We start from the raw sequence: 27951 nt of genomic DNA, 5'->3' as shown, positions 1-27951 counted from the left end.
TACCGTTCCACTCTCGAACGGCACGCGGGAAAAACGAGCACTTAAATTTTTCCGTGCGAGCCCTGATTCTCTTATTTCATCGTGATGATCATTTCTCCCTGTGTAGGTGGGTGCCAACAGAATATTTTCGCAATCGGAGTTGAAACTGGAGATTGAAATTTCATGAGAAGATCCCGTCGCAACGAAAAATGCCTTTGTTTTAATGACTGCCACTGCAATTTACGTATCATGTCTGTGACACTATCTCCGCTATTTTGCGATAATACACAACGAGCCTCCCTTCTTTGTACTGTTTCAATGTCATCCGTCAGTCCAACCTGATGCGGATCCCACACCGCACACCAATACTCCAGAATAGGGCGGACAACCGTAAGCAGTCTCTTTAGTAGACCTGTTGCACCTTCTAGGTTTAATTTATTAAGGGTGATAACGCTGTTTTTAATTTATTTATGGCAGTAACGTAAAAGATGGACCGTAAATGTAAGAAACTCATTTCGTATTTGAGGAAGAAAGACAACACACAGTGGTGCTGCACATCATCTAATAAATACAACAACAGATGCATAAGGAATAACGCATTTAGCAGCTGTTATAACTGTAAAAGGAAAAGACTCTTTGCTCTTCACTCTTCATAGCAGAGGGTTGGTTATACCCTGGACTTTTTAACACTTACAACAATGAAGGAAGTAGATTCTACGAATTAACGTCCATGGAATGTCGATATTTCGGTATTTAGATTTCATTTCGATTAGTATCTGAAATAAAACCTAAAGACAGAAATACAGAAGGCCGGCGGACTTTCCATCTCTGTGTGTGCCATACGAACCACCGTGGATTCGTTAAAAGTGAAACAAGTGCTTCATTTATTGCATCTCTTTTGCTACACTCCTCGCGCGTCGTGTCCCACAAACATATGAATCCCTTAACATTCTCTAAGAACTCCGTCCTTAAAGTTTTGTCCGCTACGCACCCTGTCACGTTTTTTTTTCTTTTATTGTAATTTTAATCACCTATACAGGCGGGCTGGCAGCAGCACATCACGCTGCTCTTCAGCCTTAAGTGGAAACAATAACATTACATAGAGGTGATACAGACAATACAAAAAACGGCGGGCAAAAAATGGAGATACAAAAAAAAAGCAATAAACATGAAGCCGTTCACGTTGGACGATAAAAACACTAACACTTGTGGACACGACGCACAAAACACGGAGAACGACGATGGCACATGTGAACAGTGGAGTCGTAACTGCACGAAACACAAAATGAAGCACACACACGAGATATTGATGGCGACGACCTCCGGCGCGCGAATGTTCACTATGCGTGTGCGAGTCCGGGGACCTGCCAAGAGAGGAGGAGGAAGAAGGGGAGTGGGAGAGCGAGAGGGGAGAGCAGAGATGCCATGGGCAGGGGAGATAGGGGGAGGGAGGAAGGGGGAGGGGAAGCCCGGGGGAAGAGGGATGGAGGGAGGGGATGGGGGAAAAGGAAAAAGAAGGGAAGAGAAGAGAAGAGAGGGAGGGTGCCGAAAGGAAAGGACACCGGAAGTGCGGGGGGGGGGGGGGCAGCGTCAAAGTTGATAGGAGGGGTAGATGGAGGGGACGAGGACATCATCAGGGAGGGGGAGCTGCCGGAAGCCACCTTGGGAGAGGGTAAGGAGGGTGGAGAGATGGAGACTGGATGGGACGTGCGAATACAGGCGCGGCAGCGGGCGGGGGTAGGAAAGGATCGGGGAGACGAGAGGGTGAGGAGGATCAAGTTTACGGGAGGTGTACAGGATCCATATCCTTTCAAGGAAAAGGAGGATGTGAGGAAAGGTGATGAGATCATACAGGATCCGCGTGGGGGAGGGGAGACGGATGCGATAGGCAAGGCGGAGAGCATGGCGTTCGAGGATTTGGAGGAATTTATAAAAGGTAGGGGACGCGGAGATCCAAGCCGGATGGGCATAACAAAGGATAGGGCGGATGAGGGATTTATAGGTGTGCAGGATGGTGGAGGGGTCCAGACCCCACGTACAGCTGGAGAGGAGCTTGAGGACACGGAGTCGGGAGCGTGCCTTGGCTTGGATTGTCCGGAGGTGGGGAGTCCAGGAGAGGCGACGGTCGAGGGTGACGCCAAGGTACTTAAGGGTGGGAGTGAGGGCGATAGGACGGCCATAGATGGTGATGTAGAAATCAAGGAGGCGGAAGGAAGGAGTGGTTTTGCCTACAATGATCGCCTGGGTTTTGGAAGGATTGACCTTGAGCAACCACTGGTTGCACCAAGCGGTGAACCAGTCAAGATGGGATTGGGGAAGGTGTTGGGAGCGCTGCAGGGTGGGGGCAAGGGCAAGGAAGGCGGTGTCATTGGCAAACTGGAGAAGGTGGACGGGGGGTGACGGCGGCGGCATGTCCGCCGTGTACAAAAGGTACAGAAGGGGGGAGAGGATGGAGCCTTGGGGCACACCGGCAGAGGGGAAAAAGGTGTAGGAATCGGTGTTATGGATGGTGACGTAGGAAGGACGGCGGGAGAGAAAGGAGCCGATCAGACGGACGTAGTTAATGGGAAGGGCGAAGGTTTGGAGCTTGAAGAGGAGACCGGAATGCCATACTCGGTCATATGCACGTTCGAGGTCCACGGAGAGGAAGATTGCGGAGCGATGGGAATTAAGCTGTTCGGAAAGGAGATGAGTGAGGTGAAGGAGAAGGTCGTCGGAAGAGAAGGACGGCCGAAAGCCACACTGGGTAACGGGAAGGAGGCGGTGCTGGCGGAGATGCTGGTGGATGCGTCGGGTGAGGATAGATTCCAGGACCTTGCTGAAGACCGAGGTAAGGCTGATGGGACGGTAGGAGGAGATGGCGTACGGCGGTTTGCCAGGTTTAAGGAACATGAGGATATGGGAGGTTTTCCACAGGTCGGGGTAGTAACCGGTGGACAGGACTACATTGTAGAGCCTGGCCAGGGTGGAGAGGAAAGAGACAGGAGCTTAACGAAGGTGACGGTAGGTGACACGATCGTGACCAGGAGCGGTGTTGCGTTTTGTGCGGAGTGTAGCAATGAGATCCTGTGTAGTGATAGGGGCATTGAGTTCCGTGTGGGCAATGTTGTCCAAGTACTGGAGCGAGGGGAGGGAGGGAGGTGTCAGTTCGATCGCGGACATCCGGGAAGAGGGAGTAATCGAACCGGGGATCATCGGGGATGAAAAATACATTGGAGAGGTAGGAGGCAAAGTGATTGGCCTTACTAAGGGTGTCAGGGAAAGGGTGATCATCATGGAGAAGAGGATAATAGGGGGAGGGTTTAGTTCCGGTAAGGCGACAGAAGGCCGACCAGAACTTGGACGAGTTGATTGGTAGGGTAGCATTTAAACGGGTGCATGTCTGTCGCCAGTCCCGGCGGTTCTTAGCCGCGAGCAAATTACGAATGTGTCGCTGGAGTTGCCGGTGGCGTCGTAGTGTGTCCGGGTCACGCGTGTGGAGGAAGGAACGGTAGAGACGACGGGATTCACGGTGGAAGAGAACGACCTGTGGGGGTAAGGTAGGATGGTGGGGGTGGATGGCGACAGTAGGGACGTGGGCCACAAGGTCTGCTGGAGAAAGGAGGCAGCATGGGTGACATCGTCAGGGTGGTGGTAGGTGAAGGGGTGGCTGTCGACCTGGGTGGAAAGGGTATCCCGGTAGGCAATCCAGTCAGCACGGGAATAGTCGTGGACATACTTAGGGGGAGGGTCAGTACGAGGGTCGGGGCGACGACCGTCTGAAACGGTGAGGAGGACAGGAAGATGGTCTCTACCAATAGGCTCCAGGACATCCACCGTTATGCGGCCAAGGAGGTTGGGGGAGGAGAGGATAACATCAGGAGTGGAGTTGGATTCGGGACGGGTGTGCTGGGGGATGGGGATGAGGTCGCCTTGAAGGGAGGAGAGGAACCGATGCCACTGCCATAACTGGGCGGCGGAACGACTATGGATGTTTAGGTCGGCGGCGATCACGTAGGAGGAGAAGGTACAGTCAATGTGGGAGAGGAAGTCGAAGGGAAGAGGGGCGTTAGGGCGGACATAGATGGTGGCGCAGGTAACGGTAAGGCCGGGGAAGAAGAGACTAAGGATCAGGTGTTCGGTGGGGTCGGGAAGGAGAGGTTGGAGCCGAACGGGGATCTGGCGGTGGTGACCAATGGCAACTCCGCCACGCGCAATTGGGAGGGGGTTATCGGAGCGGTGGAGGAGATAGGGTGAGGTGTGGATGGAGTGGTGGGGTTGGAGGAAGGTTTCATTGAGGAGGAAGGCATCCACGCGGTGGGTGGCAAGGGTGTGCAGGAAGAGGTTCTTGTTGGCGGAGAGGGAGTGGATATTGTTGAAAAGGATACATTGCTGTTGCGCCATGACAGGGATTTAAACGAGGGTGTCAAGACGGGAGAAGGTGAAGTGGGCCTGGTTGTTGGAGTAGGTGGCATACATCTTGAGTTGGAATATGGAACGGGCGGCAAGGGAGATCTGCTGGAGGGTGTGGGGGCGCTGAAAGGGATGAATATTTTGAAGGACGATGGTGAGGAACCTGATGATGTCCTCAACGGTGGGGGGGGGGGGACGAAGGGAATTTCCAGGAGGGGTGGGGGCGTCCAGGGGACGGACAGGGACAGTGAGTTCAGGAGTGGTCGGAGGGGGTCGGGCTTTACACTTTTGGGAGTAGGTGGGATGGGGGAGATTGCAGGTATTGCAGGAAGGAGGGGATTGGAGGTTAGGGCACTGCCTGAGGAAGTGCGCTTGCCTACAATGCGGGTAGGTGGGGGCCTCACGGCACTCAGCTGTGGGGTGCGCAGACACCTCTGGCAGCGCAGGGATTGAGGAGGGGAACGGGAGGGGTCAACCTTATAACGCTGGTTAAAAAGGAGGGCACCCTCCTTCAGGAGACGGTCTATGGAGGGGGCGTGCTCAGAAAAAACCCGCATAAGGCGGGTGGGGCCGGCAGCGTTATGGATCCGGAGAACCGCTCGCGCCTCCAGATGTTGATGGGCCTGAAGCTCCGCCAACACCTCCTCCTCCGTGATCACGTGACTGAACCGAGTGATCACGGCGGTGAGGGTCGGCGGGCGACGCGGATGTTGGGATTGGCGGGAGGGAGGTGGCGAGGGAGCAGGGGTGAGAGAGGCATGAGGGCCAAAGCGGATGACAGGGTTCCGGGAAAGGAGGTCTGTGTGGAGAGTAGGGCTAGGGGAGGAGACGAGTACCGAATCACGGCGAGGAGTGAGGAGGGAGATGGGGGCACCAGGACAATTCTGGCGAAGGAAGAGGGTGTGGTTCCGGGCTTCAAGGAGGGAGGGATCTGGACGGGAGAGGAGGTAGCGGTAGGAGGAGGGGGTAGAGAAGAAGGAGGAGGGAGCAGGGACGGGCGGGGAGACATCCACGACATCAGGGTTGGGGGAAGGGGGACGAGGCGGAGCCTCTTTTCGAGCAGACGAGGCAGGGGTGCCACTGGGGCGCTTAACGGCGGCGGAGGAGGTGTGGGGGATGGGAACAACTGGAATGTTGCGGGGAGGGGCAGGTCCCGGGGCCGGAGTCGGCGCCGGAGATGGTGACGGTGACGGTGAAGGCGAAGGCGACGGCGACAACGGCGGTGGCGGTGGCGGTGGCGGCGGTGATGGCGAAGGCGACGGGGAGAGCTGGGCACGGACAGTGGCCCGACGGGCCACCACCCGAGCCGGAGCTGCAGTGACAGGCTGGGGGAGTGGGGGGAAAGGATCAGATCGAGAGGAGCGGGAGGAAGAAGCTGGAGAGGGGGCGACAAAGAGTGAGGGCGAAGGGAGAGTGAGAAGAGGAGGGATGGAAGGAGGGGGGTGGGACTGGGCACACCATGTGATAGTGATGGAGGCGGCGGAAGGGGAAGTATAAACTATGGCGGTGGTGGTAGCGGTGGCGGTGGTGGTGGTGGCGGACATGACGGTAGGGAGAAACAATAACGAACAGAACGAATAGGAAAGGACACAAACTGGGGACAGACAAAGACGAAGACGGATGAAGACGAAGACGGCCGTAGACCAGGGTCAGGACGGCGGCGACGGCGGCGACCAGGCGGCGGCGGCGACGGCGGCGGCGGCGAACAGACGGACGGCGGCGAACAGACGGACGGACGGACAGCAGGCAGCAGCGGTAGCGGCGGCGGCGGCGGACAGCGAGCAGGCAGGCGGACGGACGGACGAACAGCTACAGCAGTAAGCGGCGGGCAGGCAGACAGACAGACAGACGGACACAATCTTCGAAGACGGAGATTACAACCTGAGAGTAGCCCAGGCGTTGCAATCTGACGCCGTCGAATGAGGGGATCCAACCCTCTGATGCCGCCCTGTCACGTGTATCGCAACAGTATTTAATCCCGTGCGCGGTGACAGAACACGCGCGATTGGTACGACAGCACTGCACACGCGGACTGGGCCGAGTAGGTGGGCGTCGGCTGGCCACACGGCCGGCAGTGGAAGTCCGTCGGTCGGTCAAAACACGTCCAATTAGTCGGTCGGTCGCCTGGTGCGTACGTAGGGCCGTATTCATTCAGTGAGGCGCCGCTGGCGAGTCACGTGGTCTGGCTCACTGCCGCGACCGACGAAACGAAGCGCAGTGGTTCATTCTGCTTCCTTCTGTGACGATTGCTGATTGCGATATTATACAGTACCGTGTATCAGTGTGTATTTCAGTTGTGTTAGTGCTGCTGTGGGAAATCCACTCAGAACGACGAGATAAGACCGATCACGTCGTGCAGCGCGACAGCCATGGTAAGTGAACTCACTTATGTTTCTTGTAAATCTTATTTTGCAGCGCTGTTAAGTTCCCGATCAAATGAAGTTATTAAATAAGCACGTATTACGTGAAGCTCTTTTTTAAACGGGTGATGCATACAAAATGAAAATGAACGTTATGTATAGCTAATGTTCGCTCATTAAAACTTTTCTGATAGAACTAACACAACAGTATGCTCATTGCGAATATTTTGATAGTAAATAGGAAAATCAATCTATATGTTATGTTTTTCGCCCGTTTAGATTCGTTGAATGGTTAAATTTTTGTTTGATCAGCAGTAGTTACGTACGCTGTTTATTTTTGCTTTAGAGGTTTCATTTATCTTATTGTACTTCTGATTTCTTATCCATCCAACTCGTAAACCTCCCTTGTGAAGGCTGTGAGTAGGAAAGTTTGGAAACCGACCAAACATAGCACAATATGTTCTCAGCATTTTCGGGAAGAGGACAGGGAACACGCCCGCTGCTTGCTCCCTTAGCGACCGCGTGTGAACCAGATTTGCTGCCCCCCCCCCCCCCCCTCCCGGCACCAGTCCACATACAAAGCTTTTTTTTTTTTTCACACTCGTATTAAAGACTTGTAATAGGCATTTTCAAGATATAGAATTTCTTTAATATTAATTTTTACAACAGAAAAATCCATTTACATACTAATTCATTAACTATTATATATGAGCATCACTCTTGGCAACTCCAAGAATAATTCTATCTTGTTTGCTGACTTGAATGAAAGTTTCTTCGACACTTACATATGCTCATACAAATAGAACTTTTCTTGCTTTCATAATTGCGAAATCTTCTATTGTCTGTTTAGTACCTAAACTAAGATCTCATGTTCTATTGAAATGATAGCCAATAAGCCTCTGTTTATGCATTGCTGATCGTAGATAATTTTTTTATAAATTTTAATTTCGAAAATGATCTTTCACCGGATGCAACTGTGACTGGCAGAGTTACAAATATTCTTAGCTCTATTGGTGTGTTGGGAAACGTTGATATTAAATCATTTTTGAAATGATATTGAAGAATGTTATATGGACCACAAGACTGATTTTCTAGGAGATGTAACCGTAAAATCAGTACCGTCAATGTCGGGTTCATTTCTGAAGTGGTCTGTAAGTTTCATATGCAAATATTTACAACGTTTCATCAGTTCTTCTTTAGTGCAACTAAATAATGTACTACTGAAAAAAAAAACGAAAACTTCATGTTCAGATCTATTTAAGCATATTAATGTCTGGTCTAGAATTCGGAAAAAACTCTTCTCTGTAATTCGTTTTGCGTTCTAACAAAACTTTGTCACGATGTTCATATTGAAACTGAGCCGGTATTCTTCTTGGGCGAAGTATATTTACTGGAGAGAAACTTGCTTCCGCATTTAGTTTACACATTGGTAGCTTCCTTTAAAGTTACTTAAAAGTTTTCATCTGTGCGATATTGTTTGAATTCGTCAATCAAGTTCTTTAACAAATTGATGCATATCTGAGTATTAATCGTGGGTTTTACATCATTGCACTTAAAGAATTAATTTCGCTCAAAACATCGTACAAAATTACAAAAGAACAAATGAATTTATAAATTTGAATTTTTAAAGCAAGTGACTTTGCTTTGAGAGTGGTGGTATAATCCCAGCTAGAAGAGGCTTCTTAAATTTCCAACAGAGCATCAAATAAGTTTTCTGTGTAGAACCGTAAGGGCTAGGTTGCTAAAATTCTGCTAGACCATCTCGTAGCTCTTAAAGCTCTTAGCTCTGGTAAGTGTTTGTAAATGATTGGCCTCCTAATTGTAGATGCTGAAAAGACGTAAATTTCTTGAATGTCGAGGAAAATTGGTCTCGTGAGAAATTTTGCTGTATCATTTACCACGAAGTTCAAGCTATGAGCTGAGTAGGGAACGTAAAATGCACGCTTATTGAAATCCAAAATTTTCTACAGTCCGTGGTTTTCCACGCGTGTTAGAGCCATTAACATAACCCTGTCTGCGCAAGTTTTGAATGTCCAGGTTCAATTAAGAAAGTAAATTCAAAACGAGATTTAACAAACCCTCGCCAGTTGAACCGGTAATCGGGAAGAAACCAATGAAATGTTCACATGCCTCTGCTTTGTCTGTGTGGTTTCGATAAACATTCCTAAATATTACTGTTACTTCTGTATGGCTTGCATATGATGTGCAGTCTAATATGATGGAACAATATTTAGTATCTTACTTTCTTCAAAATATGTTTATCATTGTCTAATAAATCAATTTCATTTTGAATGTGATTTAAATAGTGGGCCATACTCATCCGACTTGAGACAGATTTTGATTCAATTCTAGGAATATGTTCCCGCATAACCGATTCAAAATATGCCAGCATCTCTACTGCTTTTAAAAATTTCCATAATGTTCACATATTTTTGGATGAACCGCGAAAAGTCACATTGTCGTGACAAGAACTTAATAACAGTAATAATCCTTTCTAGTACACCGCACCAGTGCTTTTTTCCCTTCTTTATTAGTCTCAGTTCCATCTGATTTACATTGTTCTTTGTCTGTGACATATTATTCAACTGTAGCAATGACTTCAAATATTCATTGTGGAAATGACTTGTTTCGTGTATTTTCAAAGTCAATGATAAATGCTGCCAATCTGAGAATTCATTCGTATCAGACAGACTACTTACACTTTTACCAAACATTTCACAACAGAAATAATACACTGAATCCTTTGATAAAGAGTAAAGAAGCCAGTCCCTTAACTTTTCGCCGTTAGCAATATTTCTATATTACTAAGTGTCAGCAAAGTTTATTCCCTCGTCGTTAATTGGATAAGTATGATTATGTACTTAAACAGGATCACGTTTAATTAAAATATTAACAAGATTCTAGTAATATTAAGAAACCACAGCCCTGGGTTTTCGCTGAGTGTTAAACTCTCACAAACTGCTGCTTTACTGCTTGAATATTCTTCAGCAGCAACATCACACGTGTCATGTTTCGTTGAGACCATCAGGAGTAGGAACGCAACATGTGTTGCCTTCACTTGCTTCCATAGTTTCAGATCGAGACGTCGAGCACGTGGTAGTTTCTTGGCCAAAGATTACAGATTTGGTCAAAAATATCGTAATAGAACCTGCCAGTTTTTCTTTTTTGCATTTGCTTACGTCATTTTCTGATTACGAAACTGAGCCCCAGAAGGTTTTCTTTTCTGTGGTCCTTGAAACAGTTTTTGGCGAAACTAAATGAATTGTAAATTTGTTCGACCAAGTACCAAGAAACAAACAAACAAACAAATGAAATTCTAACTTTGCTGTTCTATAATATTTTATTTTACTGAAAGCATTTTATAACGTATATATATTTCCTTCCACTTCTGGCACACTCGTTTTTCCGGTATGTCAGTGACTGTTGAATTCAGAACGTGATCGATAACGCTATGCAGTCTCTTAATTTTTACGAAGAGTTTATTAATTTAGGTTACAATTAGCAACAACGCCAACAAGGCGGAGTGAATTAATCTATCGAAATACGAAACCAATCTTGTATATGTTAGTGTAATACGGAATGTACTTACTGTACTGTTTTAACATTAGTTAATAGACAATTAGTTGGCTAACGAGGATTCGCTTTTGGCCGACTTTGCCTCCATATATGGTTGGGTTTAACAATGAGAATATAGATGATGTACTGGAGATGGTAAGCAACCAGGGAAAAAGCGCGACATAATGTTCCTCTGTTGTTAATTGTCTGTTCCGGAAATCACCTGCCGCGCGTAATTACAGCGTGGTTTGAGGCGCCATGTCATGGTTTGCGCGGCCCCTCCCGCCGGAGGTTAAGAGTCCTCCCTGGGGCATGGGTGTGTGTGTGTTGTTCTTAGCATAAGTTAAAGTAGTGTGTAAGTCTAGGGACCGATGACCTCAGCAGTTTGGTCCCTTAGCAATTCACACACATTTGAACATTTGGAAGTCCTCCCCTTTGAATGCGCCGCTGCATTGAGGTTATAGCCAGTCACGGCTGGTGATCCTGTGCTGCTGTACTACAGCACACAGTAAACATCGTACGAAAATTTTGGCATTCATCTCCGAATGAAAGCTATAAATCGCAGTAAAATTGTCGTTTCTCCTCGACTGGGGGCCGGAAATCGCCCTAAAATTGTCAATTCTTTTTCCAACGCGTGTTAGTATGTAAATAAAATGAACTCGTTTCGCATATTTATTCTGATGTTAATGACGTAGGCCAATGATATGAAAAACTCATTTGACACAGTCTGTGTAATATGAGAAAGTAGCAAGTCTTGTAGCTATGATTCAACGAGTGAAATTTGCAAAAGATACGTAGCTGTACCCCCCATGAACCATGGACCTTGCCGCTGGTGGGGAGGCTTGCGTGCCTCAGCGATACAGATGGCCGTACCGTAGGTGCAACCACAACGGAGGGGTATCTGTTGAGAGGCCAGACAAACATGTGGTTCCTGAAGAGGGGCAGCAGCCTTTTCAGTAGTTGCAGGGGCAACAGTCTGGATGATTGACTGATCTGGCCTCGTAACATTAACCAAAACGGCCTTGCTGTGCTGGTACTGCGAACGGCTGAAAGCAAGGGGAAACTACAGCCGTAATTTTTCCCGAGGACATGCAGCTCTACTGTATGATTAAATGATGATGGCGTCCTCTTGGGTAAAATATTCCGGAGGTAAAATAGTCCCCCATTCGGATCTCCGGGCGGGGACTACTCAGGAGGACGTCGTTATCAGGAGAAAGAAAACTGGCGTCCTACGGATCGGAGCGTGGAATGTCAGATCCATTAATCGGGCAGGTAGGTTAGAAAATTTAAAAAGGGAAATGGATAGGTTAAAGTTAGATATAGTGGGAATTAGTGAAGTTCGGTGGCAGGAGGAACAAGACTTTTGTTCAGGTGATTACAGGGTTATAAATACAAAATCAAATAGGGGTAATGCAGGAGTAGGTTTAATAATGAATAAAAAAATAGGAGTGCGGGTTAGCTACTACAAACAGCATAGTGAACGCATTATTGTAGCCAAGATAGACACAAAGCCCATGCCTACTACAGTAGTACAAGTTTATATGCCAACTACCTCTGCAGATGATGAAGAAATAGGTGAAATGTATGACGAGATAAATGAAATTATTCAGGTAGTGAAAGGAGACGAAAATTTAATAGTCATGGGTGACTGGAATTCGTCAGTAGGAAAAGGGAGAGAAGGAAACATAGTAGGTGAATATGGATTGGGGGGAAGGAATGAAAGAGGAAGCCGCCTTGTAGAATTTTGCACAGAGCATAACTTAATCATAGCCAACACTTGGTTCAAGAATCATAAAAGAAGGTTGTATACCTGGAAGAATCCTGGAGATACTAGTAGGTATCAGATAGATTATATAATGGTAAGACAGAGATTTAGGAACCAGGTTTTAAATTGTAAGACATTTCCTGGGGCAGATGTGGATTCTGACCACAATCTATTGGTTATGAACTGCAACAAAAGCAAAACGAGGATAATGGAATGTAGTCGAATTAAGTCGGGTGATGTTGAGGGTATTAGATTAGGAAATGAGACACTGAAAGTAGTAAAGGAGTTTTGCTATTTGGGGAGCAAAATAACTGATGATGGTCGAAGTAGAGAGAATATAAAATGTAGACTGGCAATGGCAAGGAAAGCGTTTCTCAAGAAGAGGAATTTGTTAACATCGAGTACAGATTTAAGTGTCAAGAAGTCATTTCTGAAAATATTTGTATGGAGTGTAGCCATGTATGGAAGCGAAATATGGACGATAACTAGTTTGGACAAGAAGAGAATAGAAGCTTTCGAAATGTGGTGCTACAGAAGAATGCTGAAGATTAGATGGGTAGATCACATAACTAATGAGGAAGTATTGAATAGGATTGGGGAGAACAGAAGTTTGTGGCACAACTTGACCAGAAGAAGGGATCGGTTGCTAGGACATGTTCTGAGGCATCAAGGGATCACAAATTTAGCATTGGAGGGCAGTGTGGAGGGTAAAAATCGTAGAGGGAGACCAAGAGATGAATACACTAAGCAGATTCAGAAGGATGTAGGTTGCAGTAGATACTGGGAGATGAAGCAGCTAGCACAGGATAGAGTAGCATGGAGAGCTGCATCAAACCAGTCTCAGGACTGAAGACCACAACAACAACAACAATGTAGCTGTACGGGGTGGGGGCATTGAATTTATCCTACAGGGCGGCAAAATTCGTTAAGACAACTGAGTTTATGTACAAACCATTTTATGATAGATTAGAAACCAGAAAGTTAGAAATCATGAATACATTACTGACAAAATTTAATAAAGTCAGTTTACCACAAGAATCAAATGCGTATTAGCACAAAATTACGTCCTCCTTCCTTAAAAGGAGATAATGATGCCTACATTATTTTGAAAATTTTGCTACTATTGCTTAAGTGCTTCGTTCGTACAGTTACTTACTGGGTATAAATGACGTTTTCCAAGTGGCATTACTAATAAAAATATTACCACTCCGAAAAGGCAATAGGAAAGGAAATTAGAGTAAATTAGCCTAACTGATCGCTGCACAAATGTTATAAACTTCAGCGAAAATTAAAGTTTTGATGCCGAAGGTGCGGCCACTTTGGGACAACATCGATAGAGGGTTTAAAGTTATGTACAGACACTGCTGTCGGCAATTAACGTGCTAAAACAGCGACTATAAAACAATATTTAGTATTATAAATTAATACAATTAAAATGGAATGCTATACTCATTATATGGACGCTATCTGCTCCGCTTATATTTTATAAAACTAAAAAGCATTGCACTGATAGCACTTTGAAGTTGCTATTGTGGTGTCACCGCCAGACACCACACTTGCTAGGTGGTAGCCTTTAAATCGGCCGCGGTCCGTTAGTATACGTCGGACCCGCGTGTCGCCACTGTCAGTGATTGCAGACCGAGCGCCGCCACACGGCAGGTCTAGAGAGACTTCCTAGCACTCACCCCAGTTGTACAGCCGAATTTGCTAGCGATGGTTCACAGACAAATTACGCTCATTTGCCGAGACGATAGTTAGCATAGCCTTCAGCTAGGTCATTTGCTACGACCTAGCAAGGCGCCATTACCAGTTACTATTGATGCTGTAAAACATGTACCGTCAAGAGCGATGTTCACCAACTATGGATTAAAGTTAAGTATTCCAGCAGCCACGTACTATTTTTGCTAGTCTCATTTCCCTGACCTGTTCCAGACCTCACGCCAGCCTGCGTGAGCTTGAACGCGTGCCTTTCGGCTTCCTTCATAGTGGATTGGCTGTCTTGCCAGTCCACAACAGCTATCTCTACTGACAAGTGGGTAAAACGCTTTTTCGAATGAACTTAAAGTTCAGCTGACGTTTCACTGGTCGCTTGTTTAGTTAGCTCAGATCGCGTGGTGGCACACTGAGACCCCATGTTATTTCCTTCCTCGCTGCTGGTGTTCCCCATCGTGAGTGACATTCGTAAGTGGGTGGTCCCATAGGTACCTGACCCTACAAAGAAACCACAAATTTTAGAAAAAAATGCGGTTTTAAACATAATCTCCTTTAAGCGATATTCAATAAGTTACTCTTTTTATAATGAGAACTGTAACTTCTCAAAATAGCCATTAACTGCCGACATCACGTCTTCATTTGTTGAAAATCTTCGACCACCGAGCCATTTTTTTTTAAGTTTGGGAACAGAAAATCCGAGGGGGCTATATCTGGCGAATAGGGTGCGTGAGGTAGCATTCAAACTATAATTTATTTTGGCCATTGCAATAACGGACTTACGAGCTGGTGCATTGCCCTGAAGGAACAACACTTTCTTCTTGGCCAAATGCGGCCGATTTTGCTCATTTCTTCGCCCAAACGTTGCAATAAGTTCTCATAATATTCGCCGTTGATAGATTTCCCTTTTTCAAGGTAGTTAATGAAAATTATCCCACGCGCATCCCAAAAAGACCGACGCCATGGCCTTGCATGCAAATGAAACGGTCTCTGCCTACTTTGAATTAGGTTCTCCAATTTGTCCATCGCTTTGATTGTTCTGTCTCGGGAGTGAATTGGTGGACCCATGTTTCAACCACGGTTATGAAACGACGCAAAAAATTACCTTTGTTACTTCGAAACTTCGCTAACCACTCAGTTGAAACGTCTTCACGACATTGTTTTCGCTCGAGTGTGAGTAAACGCGGCACAAACGTTGCAGTTTTTTCATGTCCAAATTTTCAGATAATATGCGGTGTACCCCACGTCTTGAAATGCCTGCTATGTCTGCTAGCTCGCACACTTCGTCGGCGGTCATCCGTACCGCTTTGTGGATTTTCTTCACCTCATTTTGTCGACCACTGATGCTCGTCTTGGCAGCTCGTACAGCTTCGTTTAAACTCAGCTACTGAATATTTTACTGTTGTCAACGAAGGAGCAGACTCTGCCGAAGACATCTATCTCAGCTTCAATATTGGTTGCGCTGAGGCCTTTCAAAAAAAATAGTGTGACATAACGATGCCTAGTTTTCTCCATTTTCACAAATTCACTCAAACGTTTATTATCCATGGCTCCCAAACAAATACTAAACAATGTGGCGCGTTCAAATTTGAAACATATGCATCATAGATCGTATACTTTCTGATGCAGAGATGTTTTTCAACGACTGCCATACCCTCCCTATACAGTCGTGGATAATAGTTCGTGGAAGCACTTAAAACTGTAGTTTCAGGAAACTTAACTACATGGTCACCTGAGGGAAGTGCATGTTCCGCAACAGCCGATTTATCTATTTTTCCCAATCGGCAAAGACTTTTATGCTCCTTTACCCTCGTATTCACACTTTGTAGTACCAATATAGACCTTGCCACAAGTACACGGAATTTTATACACACCGCTAGATAATGGTGGCCTTCTATCTTTAACAGAACGAAGTACTTGTCCTATTTTCCTGGTGGGTTTGAATACTGGTTTCACTTTGTTTCAGCAAAATTTTGCCTATTCGATCTGTAACCTTACTACTAAAAGGTAGAGACACTGTGTTCTTCCATTGCTGTGTACCATCCTTGTCCTTTGGCCTGCTGTAATTAGGTCTTAAAACTCTATTAATTTCTTTGTTTGAGTACTCATTCTTTTCGAAGGCCAGTTTCAGATGATTCAGTTCCGTATCCAGATGTTCCGGCGTACAAATCCGTTTTGCTCTGTCCACTAAACTTTTGATTACACCTCTTTTTGTTGTGGGTGATGGAGTTCTTATGTAAGTATCTATCAGTATGTGTGCTCTTCCGAAACACTTTGTTTTAGACTGCCATCGGTCTGTCTCATGACTATCACATCGAGAAACGAAATAGCCCGGTCTTCTGTGTACTTGTGGCAAGGTCTATATTGGTACTACGAAAAGAAGTGTGAATACGACGGTAAAGGAGCATAAAAGTCTTTGAAGGACTGGAAAAATAGATAAATCGGCCGTTGCGCAATATGCACTTCAGTCAGGTGACCACATAGTGAAGTTTGCTGAAACTACAGTTTTAAGTGCTACCACGAACTATTATCCACGACTGTATAGGGAGGCTATTGAAATTTATAAACATGAAGATAATTTTAATAGAAAAGAGGACTTGAAATTAAGCGAGATATGGACAGTGGCGTTACAGAATCGATAAGCGATTTTTATCTATGACGTACTATTATCGATAGTTACATTTTATCTTTGACTAGTTTTCTCTCTGCTACTATGTGCAAGCTAGACCACGTCCACTTTCCTCGGTATTTAGGCCGCTCTCTCACGCCCGACTCGTCAGTCGGCAGGACTCAGCAGGACCAGCCACACCTCTGAGGATGTCCAATGTAGTATTGGACGAAACGTTAGGAATAGAATAATTCCATGGACCACGGCCATATAACCTGGAAGAATTATCAACAACAGTACCATCCGGTCGTGAAAGCCTTCATTGTATAATCTTGATTCTGTTGTTCAGCTGGGCCGCGACCAGCCGGGTGTGGCGCTTATGTCCTCTTCGTGTAGGGGCCACTGCTGTCGCGTTGTCGTCCTGGAGGGAGGTCTGGTCAGTGTGCGATTGACTACTTTTCGCCTGACTTGACGCCGTAACAGGCGCGTATGACCCCAGTTGCTTCTGCGCCCTGAAAATAAAACAATACAATCATGGTAACAGAGATACATAACGCTCAAACCTACTGCTGTAACAAAAGTTTATATGCCAAGTAGCTCCACAGACAAAGAAATAAAAAGTGAGATATGATAAAAGCAATTATTCAGATAGTAAAGGGAGACGAAAACTTAGTTGCAATTGGGGACTGGAATTACATAGTAGGAAAACGGAAGAGAAGGAAATGTATTAGATGAGTATGGAATGGGTTAAGTGAAGAAAGCAGAACTTTTCAGATGAGTTACATATATAGTGGTAAGACAGATTTCGGAACCAGATCTTAAACTGTAAGACATCTCCAGGGGCAGATATACACTCCTGGAAATGGAAAAAAGAACACATTGACACCGGTGTGTCAGACCCACCATACTTGCTCCGGACACTGCGAGAGGGCTGTACAAGCAATGATCACACGCGTGGCACAGCGGACACACCAGGAACCGCGGTGTTGGCCGTCGAATGGCGCTAGCTGCGCAGCATTTGTGCACCGCCGCCGTCAGTGTCAGCCAGTTTGCCGTGGCATACGGAGCTCCATCGCAGTCTTTAACACTGGTCGCATGCCGCGACAGCGTGGACGTGAACCGTATGTGCAGTTGACGGACTTTGAGCGAGGGCGTATAGTGGGCATGCGGGAGGCCGGGTGGACGTACCGCCGAATTGCTCAACACGTGGGGCGTGAGGTCTCCACAGTACATCGATGTTGTCGCCAGTGCTCGGCGGAAGGTGCACGTGCCCGTCGACCTGGGACCGGGCCGCAGCGACGCACGGATGCACGCCAAGACCATAGGATCCTACGCAGTGCCGTAGGGGACCGCACCGCCACTTCCCAGCAAATTAGGGACACTGTTGCTCCTGGGGTATCGGCGAGGACAATTCGCAACCGTCTCCATGAAGCTGGGCTACGGTCCCGCACACCGTTAGGCCATCTTCCGCTCACGCCCCAACATCGTGCAGCCCGCCTCCAGTGGTGTCGCGACAGGCGTGAATGGAGGGACGAATGGAGACGTGTCGTCTTCAGCGATGAGAGTCGCTTCTGCCTTGGTGCCAATGATGGTCGTATGCGTGTTTGGCGCCGTGCAGGTGAGCGCCACAATCAGGACTGCATACGACCGAGGCACACAGGGCCAACACCCGGCATCATGGTGTGGGGAGCGATCTCCTACACTGGCCGTACACCACTGGTGATCGTCGAGGGGACACTGAATAGTGCACGGTACATCCAAACCGTCATCGAACCCATCGCTCTACCATTCCTAGACCGGCAAGGGAACTTGCTGTTCCAACAGGACAATGCACGTCCGCATGTATCCCGTGCCACCCAACGTGCTCTAGAAGGTGTAAGTCAACTACCCTGGCCAGCAAGATCTCCGGATCTGTCCCCCATTGAGCATGTTTGGGACTGGATGAAGCGTCGTCTCACGCGGCCTGCACGTCCAGCACGAACGCTGGTCCAACTGAGGCGCCAGGTGGAAATGGCATGGCAAGCCGTTCCACAGGACTACATCCAGCATCTCTACGATCGTCTCCATGGGAGAATAGCAGCCTGCATTGCTGCGAAAGGTGGATATACACTGTACTAGTGCCGACATTGTGCATGCTCTGTTGCCTGTGTCTATGTGCCTGTGGTTCTGTCAGTGTGATCATGTGATGTATCTGACCCCAGGAATGTGTCAATAAAGTTTCCCCTTCCTGGGACAATGAATTCACGGTGTTCTTATTTCAATTTCCAGGAGTGTAGATTTTAACCACAATGTATTGTTTATGGACTGTGGCTTAAAACTGAATAAATTGCAAAACGGTAGGAAATTACTTAGAAGGGTCCTGGATAAGTCCAAAGAACCAGAGTTTGTTGAGAGTTCGAGAGGGAACATTAGGCAACGGCTGTCTAGAACGGGGGAAAGGAATATAGAAATGGTAGCTTTGGTAGTGAAGGCAGCAAGAATCAAATTGCTAAACAGACTGGGCCTAGTAGAAATTCTTCGATAACACAGGAGGTAATGCATTTAACTGATAAAAAGAGAGAATATAAAATGCTGTAAATGAAGGTAAAAGGGAATACAAACGTAGCCATTTTGCATTTTATCTAAGCAGGAATGGCTACAGAATAAATGTGAGGATTTATAAGCATACACTGATAAACCAAAACATTATGACCACTGCCCACAACGATGTTGAATGCCTCCTGGTGGTGCTGCGGGCACGTGACCCAGTAAGGAAAGAATCTAAGCGGAAGGGCGACGAATGAGCAGTCACTACAGCGAAGATAAGGGCCACAAATGAGGAAGTCGAGCAAAAGGGCACATATTTGTGGCGATGCAGTCGGAAACGAGACTGTCTGAAACGGCGAAGCTGGTCGCTGTTGGCGTGTTACTGTCCTGAGCACTTGCGGCAAGTGGTTGAAGGACGGTGAAATAAAGAATAGGCCGTGTGGTACCGGATGACCACGTCTCACCACGAAATGTAGGGGTTGGAGGATGCGGCATTGTGTGATCCAGGACAGGCAGCGAGCTGTAGCAGATCCGACGACATACTACAGTGTTCCAACAGTGTGCTCCGAAACACTTGCACATGCACAAAGGCCATTGTTGATTATGGAGCTCCACATCAAACAACCCCCAATGTGTTCATGTGTTAACTCAACATCATCGTGAGTTATGATTGCAGTGGGCACATCATCATAGTTTTAACCATGGATCAATAGAAATGTGTCGCCTTTTTTGTTACACGAGGTCTATGGCTGGGTTCTTACACGCAGTCATCCAGGTTTCAATCCACTCATAAATTGTGTTATATCTATTCTATACTACAGTTTCAGGTTACTATATTTCTGACAACTGTGACGCTACTTCTGTGGTGCGACGCAACACTTCTTTAACATCCAGAGACAGCGCCCTTCGCCCTTCGCCCTTCGCCCTTCGCCCTTCGCCCTTCGCCCTTCGCCCTTCGCCCTTCGCCCTTCGCCCTTCGCCCTTCGCCCTTCGCCCTTCGCCCTTCGCCCTTCGCCCTTCGCCCTTCGCCCTTCGCCCTTCGCCCTTCGCCCTTCGCCCTTCGCCCTTCGCCCTTCGCCCTTCGCCCTTCGCCCTTCGCCCTTCGCCCTTCGCCCTTCGCCCTTCGCCCTTCGCCCTTCGCCCTTCGCCCTTCGCCCTTCGCCCTTCGCCCTTCGCCCTTCGCCCTTCGCCCTTCGCCCTTCGCCCTTCGCCCTTCGCCCTTCGCCCTTCGCCCTTCGCCCTTCGCCCTTCGCCCTTCGCCCTTCGCCCTTCGCCCTTCGCCCTTCGCCCTTCGCCCTTCGCCCTTCGCCCTTCGCCCTTCGCCCTTCGCCCTTCGCCCTTCGCCCTTCGCCCTTCGCCCTTCGCCCTTCGCCCTTCGCCCTTCGCCCTTCGCCCTTCGCCCTTCGCCCTTCGCCCTTCGCCCTTCGCCCTTCGCCCTTCGCCCTTCGCCCTTCGCCCTTCGCCCTTCGCCCTTCGCCCTTCGCCCTTCGCCCTTCGCCCTTCGCCCTTCGCCCTTCGCCCTTCGCCCTTCGCCCTTCGCCCTTCGCCCTTCGCCCTTCGCCCTTCGCCCTTCGCCCTTCGCCCTTCGCCCTTCGCCCTTCGCCCTTCGCCCTTCGCCCTTCGCCCTTCGCCCTTCGCCCTTCGCCCTTCGCCCTTCGCCCTTCGCCCTTCGCCCTTCGCCCTTCGCCCTTCGCCCTTCGCCCTTCGCCCTTCGCCCTTCGCCCTTCGCCCTTCGCCCTTCGCCCTTCGCCCTTCGCCCTTCGCCCTTCGCCCTTCGCCCTTCGCCCTTCGCCCTTCGCCCTTCGCCCTTCGCCCTTCGCCCTTCGCCCTTCGCCCTTCGCCCTTCGCCCTTCGCCCTTCGCCCTTCGCCCTTCGCCCTTCGCCCTTCGCCCTTCGCCCTTCGCCCTTCGCCCTTCGCCCTTCGCCCTTCGCCCTTCGCCCTTCGCAATGCACTTTAAGCACAATTTCAAGCCTATACAAAATGTTCCTTTCGTCTTTGCCGGTTATTACTTTTTCCCTGTTCATGTAGTAAGACTACTGCATCATGCATAACGGTTTGTTACTTCTGCATCACTGATCACGTTTTACAGACAGATTGCAGATATACTCAATTGCGTTAAGACACACAGTTCAGGAGACTTGACATCATACGCACTTGGGATGCGTGAGAAACTTAGTTTTTCCTGAAAGGGAGCGCAAACTACCCAGAACATACTCGTCTAATGTGTGAAATTAGGTTAAAAGTTACTTGGATATCTCTGAGTTCTAATTATCAAACTTCTTGTAAACTTTTTCTCCTTTACGTACTTAATGTTAAATGTTTCAACACGTTAACTCCCGGTAACCAGACGTTTAAAGCTGTTTCATACATGGGTGTTAGATTCTGCGAAGAGTAGGCTATTCACTGGTTACAAAAGAAAAAACTCGAAATATTTTGTTTGGCTGAAATTTCATAAGGCAGAGAGCTGCTGAGTCGAAGTGGGGCTGCTGTTTACCGCTGAAACAACGGGCTATCGGCTCCACCGGTTCTTTTCGTCTTCAGTTTACCCAGATATTAAAACGGTTCAGAATGACCGGTTTCTGAAATAACCGGTTTTTGTATTTTCTCATTAGTACCGGTTTCTGAAATAACCGGTTTTTGTATTTTCTCATTAGTACTTCCTGTAATAAACGTGGACTTTCAACAAAGACCGAAAAATAGTAATGAAGGCAGAAGAGTAGAAGTTCGCGGTTGACACGCGGTCGAGGCTGCAGCAGGAATCAGTCTGATTGTCCCCAGGAAAGACTGCCAAGGTGAAAGAGACGGGCCTGGCGACAGGTCTCAGGTTAACAACTTCCCCCCTCTGCACTGCCCCTCCCTCCCACCCCCTTACCGTTACTTTTGGTGGTATCAATTTTTCAACCTAAAGCAACCACAAAATTAAGGATTCGGTTTTTATCTCTAGTTTATAGCACTCCAATAATATAATAGCTACCAGGGGGTGCTGAAAAGTAATAATGCCTCTGTATTTTGTACGTGAAGACTGTTCACGTTTTCATTCTGCTTATTTCTGTGACAGTTGCCGATTGCGCTTGTCGATATTAAACAGTCGAGTGTATCAGCGTGCGTAGTTCATTTGTGTTAGTGCTACTGTGTAAGTAGCTGGAGTAGCCTTTTGTGTTGTCAGAGGTTCCTTGTCCTCTCGGGAGAGTTTTTAACAAACAATCCACTCAAAAGACTGAGACAAGACTGATCACATCGTGCAGCACGACAGCCATGGTAAGTGAACTCACTTATGTTTCTTGTAAATAGTATTTTGCAGCGCTGTTAAGTTCTCGATCAAATGAAGCTATTAAATTTGCACGTATTACGTGAAGCTCTTTCACTGTTCACGTTTTTTAAATGACACGTTATTGACATTCTACATCTTTATTCTTCATGTGTACACAATTGCGGAGAGCACCATTTGCCTTGCTCGCCTGACTGCAGGATTCTCCAGAAAGAAAGGAAAATCATGGGGTAAAAGACCCTGGACAGATTGACCTACATTGAGGCTAATAGAAAATGTGAATACCTGCATCATCTGTGTATGTCGTCGTATAACGCAGCCACTACAACAGTCCTGGCACCATCAGCTCTGCCTACCCAGGTCACCTCTGAGCCAGTAAACTACACCTGCCCCTTCATGGTGGGGGTCATTTCCTTCCCTGTTGTTCCTCCACCACCTACTTCGGAAGCAACACCCCCCCTCCCCCAACCCACAGGGATGTCCATCCACACTTCTAAGACGGAGAACTGTAAGTCGTCTTCGGCTCCTCTCGCTAGGAAAGGGGCCCTTGTCACTCAATTCCCAGGTTTCTGCTAGTGGGAAAGACGACGCCCACCAGTGGCTGAAGAGCCCAAAAGCAGCTGGTTATAGGGCTTCACACTCATCCTCAGTCCCGGAGACTGAATCAGTGAAGTCCTCCCAGCCAGGGAAACTCAAGCAGCAGAGAGATGAATGCAAATAGAAAACACCTAAGACCAAGGAAATTGCGATGGCACCCACACCACCGCTACCTACAAGCTCTGTGGCTGAGAATGGGATGGAGATTTTGGCGTCTTCTGAGGACCTAGATCTCAGACACAATGGATATAGACTGCTCAGGTAATAAATCGGCGGCAGCAGTTGACTCTGAAGCCTAACTGAATGTTTCATGCATTTCCAGTCTCAAGATGCTGTAGCTCAGCCAGGCGGTTTAAAAAACCGCCACAATTCCATTGGAGGATGACAACTGTTAAGCTTTACACCTGCTATTGGCATTGCCCTCTGTGGCCATAAGAGATATTACAGGAACTGTAGCGATTATAATAGTGTCAGGTGTCCTAAACTCGGTCTGTAGTGAACATGTGCCACTTCAAACCCCTCTTGAAGCGGTGGCTGTCAGAATGAGGACGACACAGGAAATAACTGTCTGCAATGTATATCTTCCTCCAGATGGTGCACTACCCCTGAATGTATTAGCTGCACTGATTGATCAACTCCCTAAACCTTACCTACTTCTGGGAGATTTCAATGCCCATAACCCCTTATAGGATGGTACCATGCTTATGGGCCGAGGCAGAGATGTAGAAACTTTACTGTCGCAATTCAACCTCTGCCTCTTAAATACTGGGGCCGCCACACATTTCATTGTGGCCGATGGTAGTTACTTGCCCATTGATTTATCAATTTGCAGCTGAGGACTAATCCCATGTATCCACTGGAGAGCACATAACGACCTGTGTGGTAGTGACCACATCCCATCTTCCTGTCACTGCCCCAGCGCCAGGCACATGGATGCCTGCCCAGATGGGCTTTGAACAAGGCGGGCTAGGGAACTTTTAGCTCTGCTGCCACCGCTGAATCTCCCCCACATGGTAACTTCGATGTGATGGTTGGGCAGGTGACTAGCAAAATTGTTCCTGCAGCAGAAAAACGCGATCCTTCTCCCCCCCTGCGGGTCCGGGGATTAGAATAGGCCCGAGGTATTCCTGCCTGTCGTAAGAGGCGACTAAAAGGAGTCCATCCCCCTCACGGGGGTAGTTGGCGCCTGCGTCCGGAGACGGACGGTTCCACGACCTATAATTGTGGTCTTTTTGGTTTTTCACTTCTTCTCGTTTCTTCCTTCCTTTGGTTGGTTCCTTTCTTTGTTCTTCCTTACTCTTTCCCTTGCCTCCTTCTCCTTGCCTCCTTCTCCTTGCCTCCTTCTCCTTGCCTCCTTCTCCTTGCCTCCTTCTCCTTGCCTCCTTCTCCTTGCCTCCTTCTCCTTGCCTCCTTCTCCTTGCCTCCTTCTCCTTGCCTCCTTCTCCTTGCCTCCTTCTCCTTGCCTCCTTCTCCTTGCCTCCTTCTCCTTGCCTCCTTCTCCTTGCCTCCTTCTCCTTGCCTCCTTCTCCTTGCCTCCTTCTCCTTGCCTCCTTCTCCTTGCCTCCTTCTCCTTGCCTCCTTCTCCTTGCCTCCTTCTGCTTGCCTCCTTCTGCTTGCCTCCTTCTGCTTGCCTCCTTCTGCTTGCCTCCTTCTGCTTGCCTCCTTCTGCTTGCCTCCTTCTGCTTGCCTCCTTCTGCTTGCCTCCTTCTGCTTGCCTCCTTCTGCTTGCCTCCTTCTGCTTGCCTCCTTCTGCTTGCCTCCTTCTGCTTGCCTCCTTCTGCTTGCCTCCTTCTGCTTGCCTCCTTCTGCTTGCCTCCTTCTGCTTGCCTCCTTCTGCTTGCCTCCTTCTGCTTGCCTCCTTCTGCTTGCCTCCTTCTGCTTGCCTCCTTCTGCTTGCCTCCTTCTGCTTGCCTCCTTCTGCTTGCCTCCTTCTGCTTGCCTCCTTCTGCTTGCCTCCTTCTGCTTGCCTCCTTCTGCTTGCCTCCTTCTGCTTGCCTCCTTCTGCTTGCCTCCTTCTGCTTGCCTCCTTCTGCTTGCCTCCTTCTGCTTGCCTCCTTCTGCTTGCCTCCTTCTGCTTGCCTCCTTCTGCTTGCCTCCTTCTGCTTGCCTCCTTCTGCTTGCCTCCTTCTGCTTGCCTCCTTCTGCTTGCCTCCTTCTGCTTGCCTCCTTCTGCTTGCCTCCTTCTGCTTGCCTCCTTCTGCTTGCCTCCTTCTGCTTGCCTCCTTCTGCTTGCCTCCTTCTGCTTGCCTCCTTCTGCTTGCCTCCTTCTGCTTGCCTCCTTCTGCTTGCCTCCTTCTGCTTGCCTCCTTCTGCTTGCCTCCTTCTCCTTGCCTCCTTCTCCTTGCCTCCTTCTCCTTGCCTCCTTCTCCTTGCCTCCTTCTCCTTGCCTCCTTCTCCTTGCCTCCTTCTCCTTGCCTCCTTCTCCTTGCCTCCTTCTCCTTGCCTCCTTCTCCTTGCCTCCTTCTCCTTGCCTCCTTCTCCTTGCCTCCTTCTCCTTGCCTCCTTCTCCTTGCCTCCTTCTCCTTGCCTCCTTCTCCTTGCCTCCTTCTCCTTGCCTCCTTCTCCTTGCCTCCTTCTCCTTGCCTCCTTCTCCTTGCCTCCTTCTCCTTGCCTCCTTCTCCTTGCCTCCTTCTTCTTGCCTCCTTCTCCTTGCCTCCTTCTCCTTGCCTCCTTCTCCTTGCCTCCTTCTCCTTGCCTCCTTCTCCTTGCCTCCTTCTCCTTGCCTCCTTCTCCTTGCCTCCTTCTCCTTGCCTCCTTCTCCTTGCCTCCTTCTCCTTGCCTCCTTCTCCTTGCCTCCTTCTCCTTGCCTCCTTCTCCTTGCCTCCTTCTCCTTGCCTCCTTCTCCTTGCCTCCTTCTCCTTGCCTCCTTCTCCTTGCCTCCTTCTCCTTGCCTCCTTCTCCTTGCCTCCTTCTCCTTGCCTCCTTCTCCTTGCCTCCTTCTCCTTGCCTCCTTCTCCTTGCCTCCTTCTCCTTGCCTCCTTCTCCTTGCCTCCTTCTCCTTGCCTCCTTCTCCTTGCCTCCTTCTCCTTGCCTCCTTCTCCTTGCCTCCTTCTCCTTGCCTCCTTCTCCTTGCCTCCTTCTCCTTGCCTCCTTCTCCTTGCCTCCTTCTCCTTGCCTCCTTCTCCTTGCCTCCTTCTCCTTGCCTCCTTCTCCTTGCCTCCTTCTCCTTGCCTCCTTCTCCTTGCCTCCTTCTCCTTGCCTCCTTCTCCTTGCCTCCTTCTCCTTGCCTCCTTCTCCTTGCCTCCTTCTCCTTGCCTCCTTCTCCTTGCCTCGTTTTCCTTGCCTTGTTTTCCTTGCCTCCTTCTCATTGCCTTGTTTTCCTTGCCTCCTTCTCATTGCCTTGTTTTCCTTGCCTCCTTCTCATTGCCTTGTTTTCCTTGCCTCCTTCTCATTGCCTTGTTTTCCTTGCCTCCTTCTCATTGCCTTGTTTTCCTTGCCTCCTTCTCATTGCCTTGTTTTCCTTGCCTCCTTCTCATTGCCTTGTTTTCCTTGCCTCCTTCTCATTGCCTTGTTTTCCTTGCCTCCTTCTCATTGCCTTGTTTTCCTTGCCTCCTTCTCATTGCCTTGTTTTCCTTGCCTCCTTCTCATTGCCTTGTTTTCCTTGCCTCCTTCTCATTGCCTTGTTTTCCTTGCCTCCTTCTCATTGCCTTGTTTTCCTTGCCTCCTTCTCATTGCCTTGTTTTCCTTGCCTTCTCATTGCCTTGTTTTCCTTGCCTTCTCATTGCCTTGTTTTCCTTGCCTTCTCATTGCCTTGTTTTCCTTGCCTTCTCATTGCCTTGTTTTCCTTGCCTTCTCATTGCCTTGTTTTCCTTGCCTTCTCATTGCCTTGTTTTCCTTACCTTCTCATTGCCTTGTTTTCCTTACCTTCACTGGTCTCCGCCTCGGCGTTTGAGACAGTCTGTCCTCTTTCTCCCTCTCTCTCTTTTTCCTCTTCTTCCTTCCTCCCTGTGCGTGCCTGAAGACCGACCCACGCGTTCGCACGCATAGCCGGTGACGGGGTAACGCGTAATTCCCCGCCCTGGATAGACATGTAAGGCACGCGCGTACCCCCTGGTAAAGGCCAGGCCCGGGGAGGGGTGATTGCCTGAGCTGATACCTTCTGACCATGCCGATTGGTCCCTCCGTCTGTTTCTTGGAGGTGTGACCTGAGGTGTAAACATTCACCTAAGGCGGGAGTGCCCTCTGAGAGGGTCCCCACAAGGAAGGAGCGCGCCATCGGATACGCTGGCAATCATGGGGGATTCCTCCACAATGGATTCTACTCCATCTCTCTCGACTTCTGCCCAAAAACGGAAACGTGACCAGCCACCAGTGACAAAAGTACTACCGCCTGCCCCACAGTTCCTCGTCGTTTCTCGATCTGAGGACGGAAAGGATTTTTCCTCTGTCAACTCTTTCGTTATCCAGAAGGGCGTAGATGCCATAGCCGGATCTGTCAAATCTTGTTCCAGGTTGCGTAACGGTACCTTATTACTAGAAACTGAGAGTGCCTTTCAGGCACAAAAACTGCTTCGGGCCACACTCCTGTACACGTTCCCTGTCTGGGTGGAGGCCCACCAAACTTTGAATTCGTCTCGTGGTGTAGTCTATACTAGCTCCCTCGACGGATTGACTGACGAGGAGCTTCAATCTTTCCTCGCTGAGCAGGGCGTGACGGCTGTCCATAGGGTCATGAAAAAGGTCAACAATGACCTTGTACTGACCTGGACACTTCTCTTGATCTTCGATAGTGTTAAGCTGCCATCGCGCATCAAGGCGGGCTACGAGGTTATTTCTGTTCGCCCCTATGTCCCGACACCTACGCGCTGCTACCAGTGTCAGCGTTTCAATCACACTCGACAGTCTTGTTCCAATGCGGCTAAATGTGTCACTTGTGGCAGGGATGCCCATGAGGGTGACTGTCCACCTCCGTCTCCTCGTTGTGTGAACTGTCAGGGTGACCATGCCGCATCCTCCCGCGACTGTCCTGTCTATAAGGAAGAACGCTGTATCCAAGAAATTCGGGTCAAAGAGAAAGTGTCCACCTCGGCTGCTCGCAAGCTATTGACTAGTAGGAAGCCCGCGCTGCTCCCAGCGGGGAAATACAGTACTGTCCTCGCCTCTCCTCGGACTACCAGGGAGGTAGCAACCCAGACATGCGATCTGACCTTCAGCACCACGGTCGTCCGTTCGGCCAGTGCTACGATCGCG

The 27951-nt window shown here is 48.7% G+C and overlaps 1 protein-coding gene across 1 annotated transcript; it reads right to left on the bottom strand.

Moving 5' to 3' along the window:
- Nucleotides 1-14148: 14148 nt before the first annotated feature.
- LOC126094999 (axoneme-associated protein mst101(2)-like) lies at nucleotides 14149-26097 on the bottom strand. The gene is made up of 2 exons (XM_049909655.1): nucleotides 24211-26097; nucleotides 14149-14262 (listed from the first exon to the last, which is right to left on the bottom strand). The coding sequence occupies exons 1-2, from the start codon at nucleotides 26095-26097 to the stop codon at nucleotides 14149-14151; spliced, it is 2001 nt and encodes a 666-aa protein (XP_049765612.1).
- Nucleotides 26098-27951: the final 1854 nt, after the last annotated feature.

Source organism: Schistocerca cancellata, chromosome 8 (assembly GCF_023864275.1).
Source record: "Schistocerca cancellata isolate TAMUIC-IGC-003103 chromosome 8, iqSchCanc2.1, whole genome shotgun sequence".
Lineage (NCBI taxonomy): Eukaryota > Metazoa > Arthropoda > Insecta > Orthoptera > Acrididae > Schistocerca > Schistocerca cancellata.
Note: the sequence above shows the minus strand (reverse complement) of the source record. Positions and strands in the feature narration are given on the sequence as shown.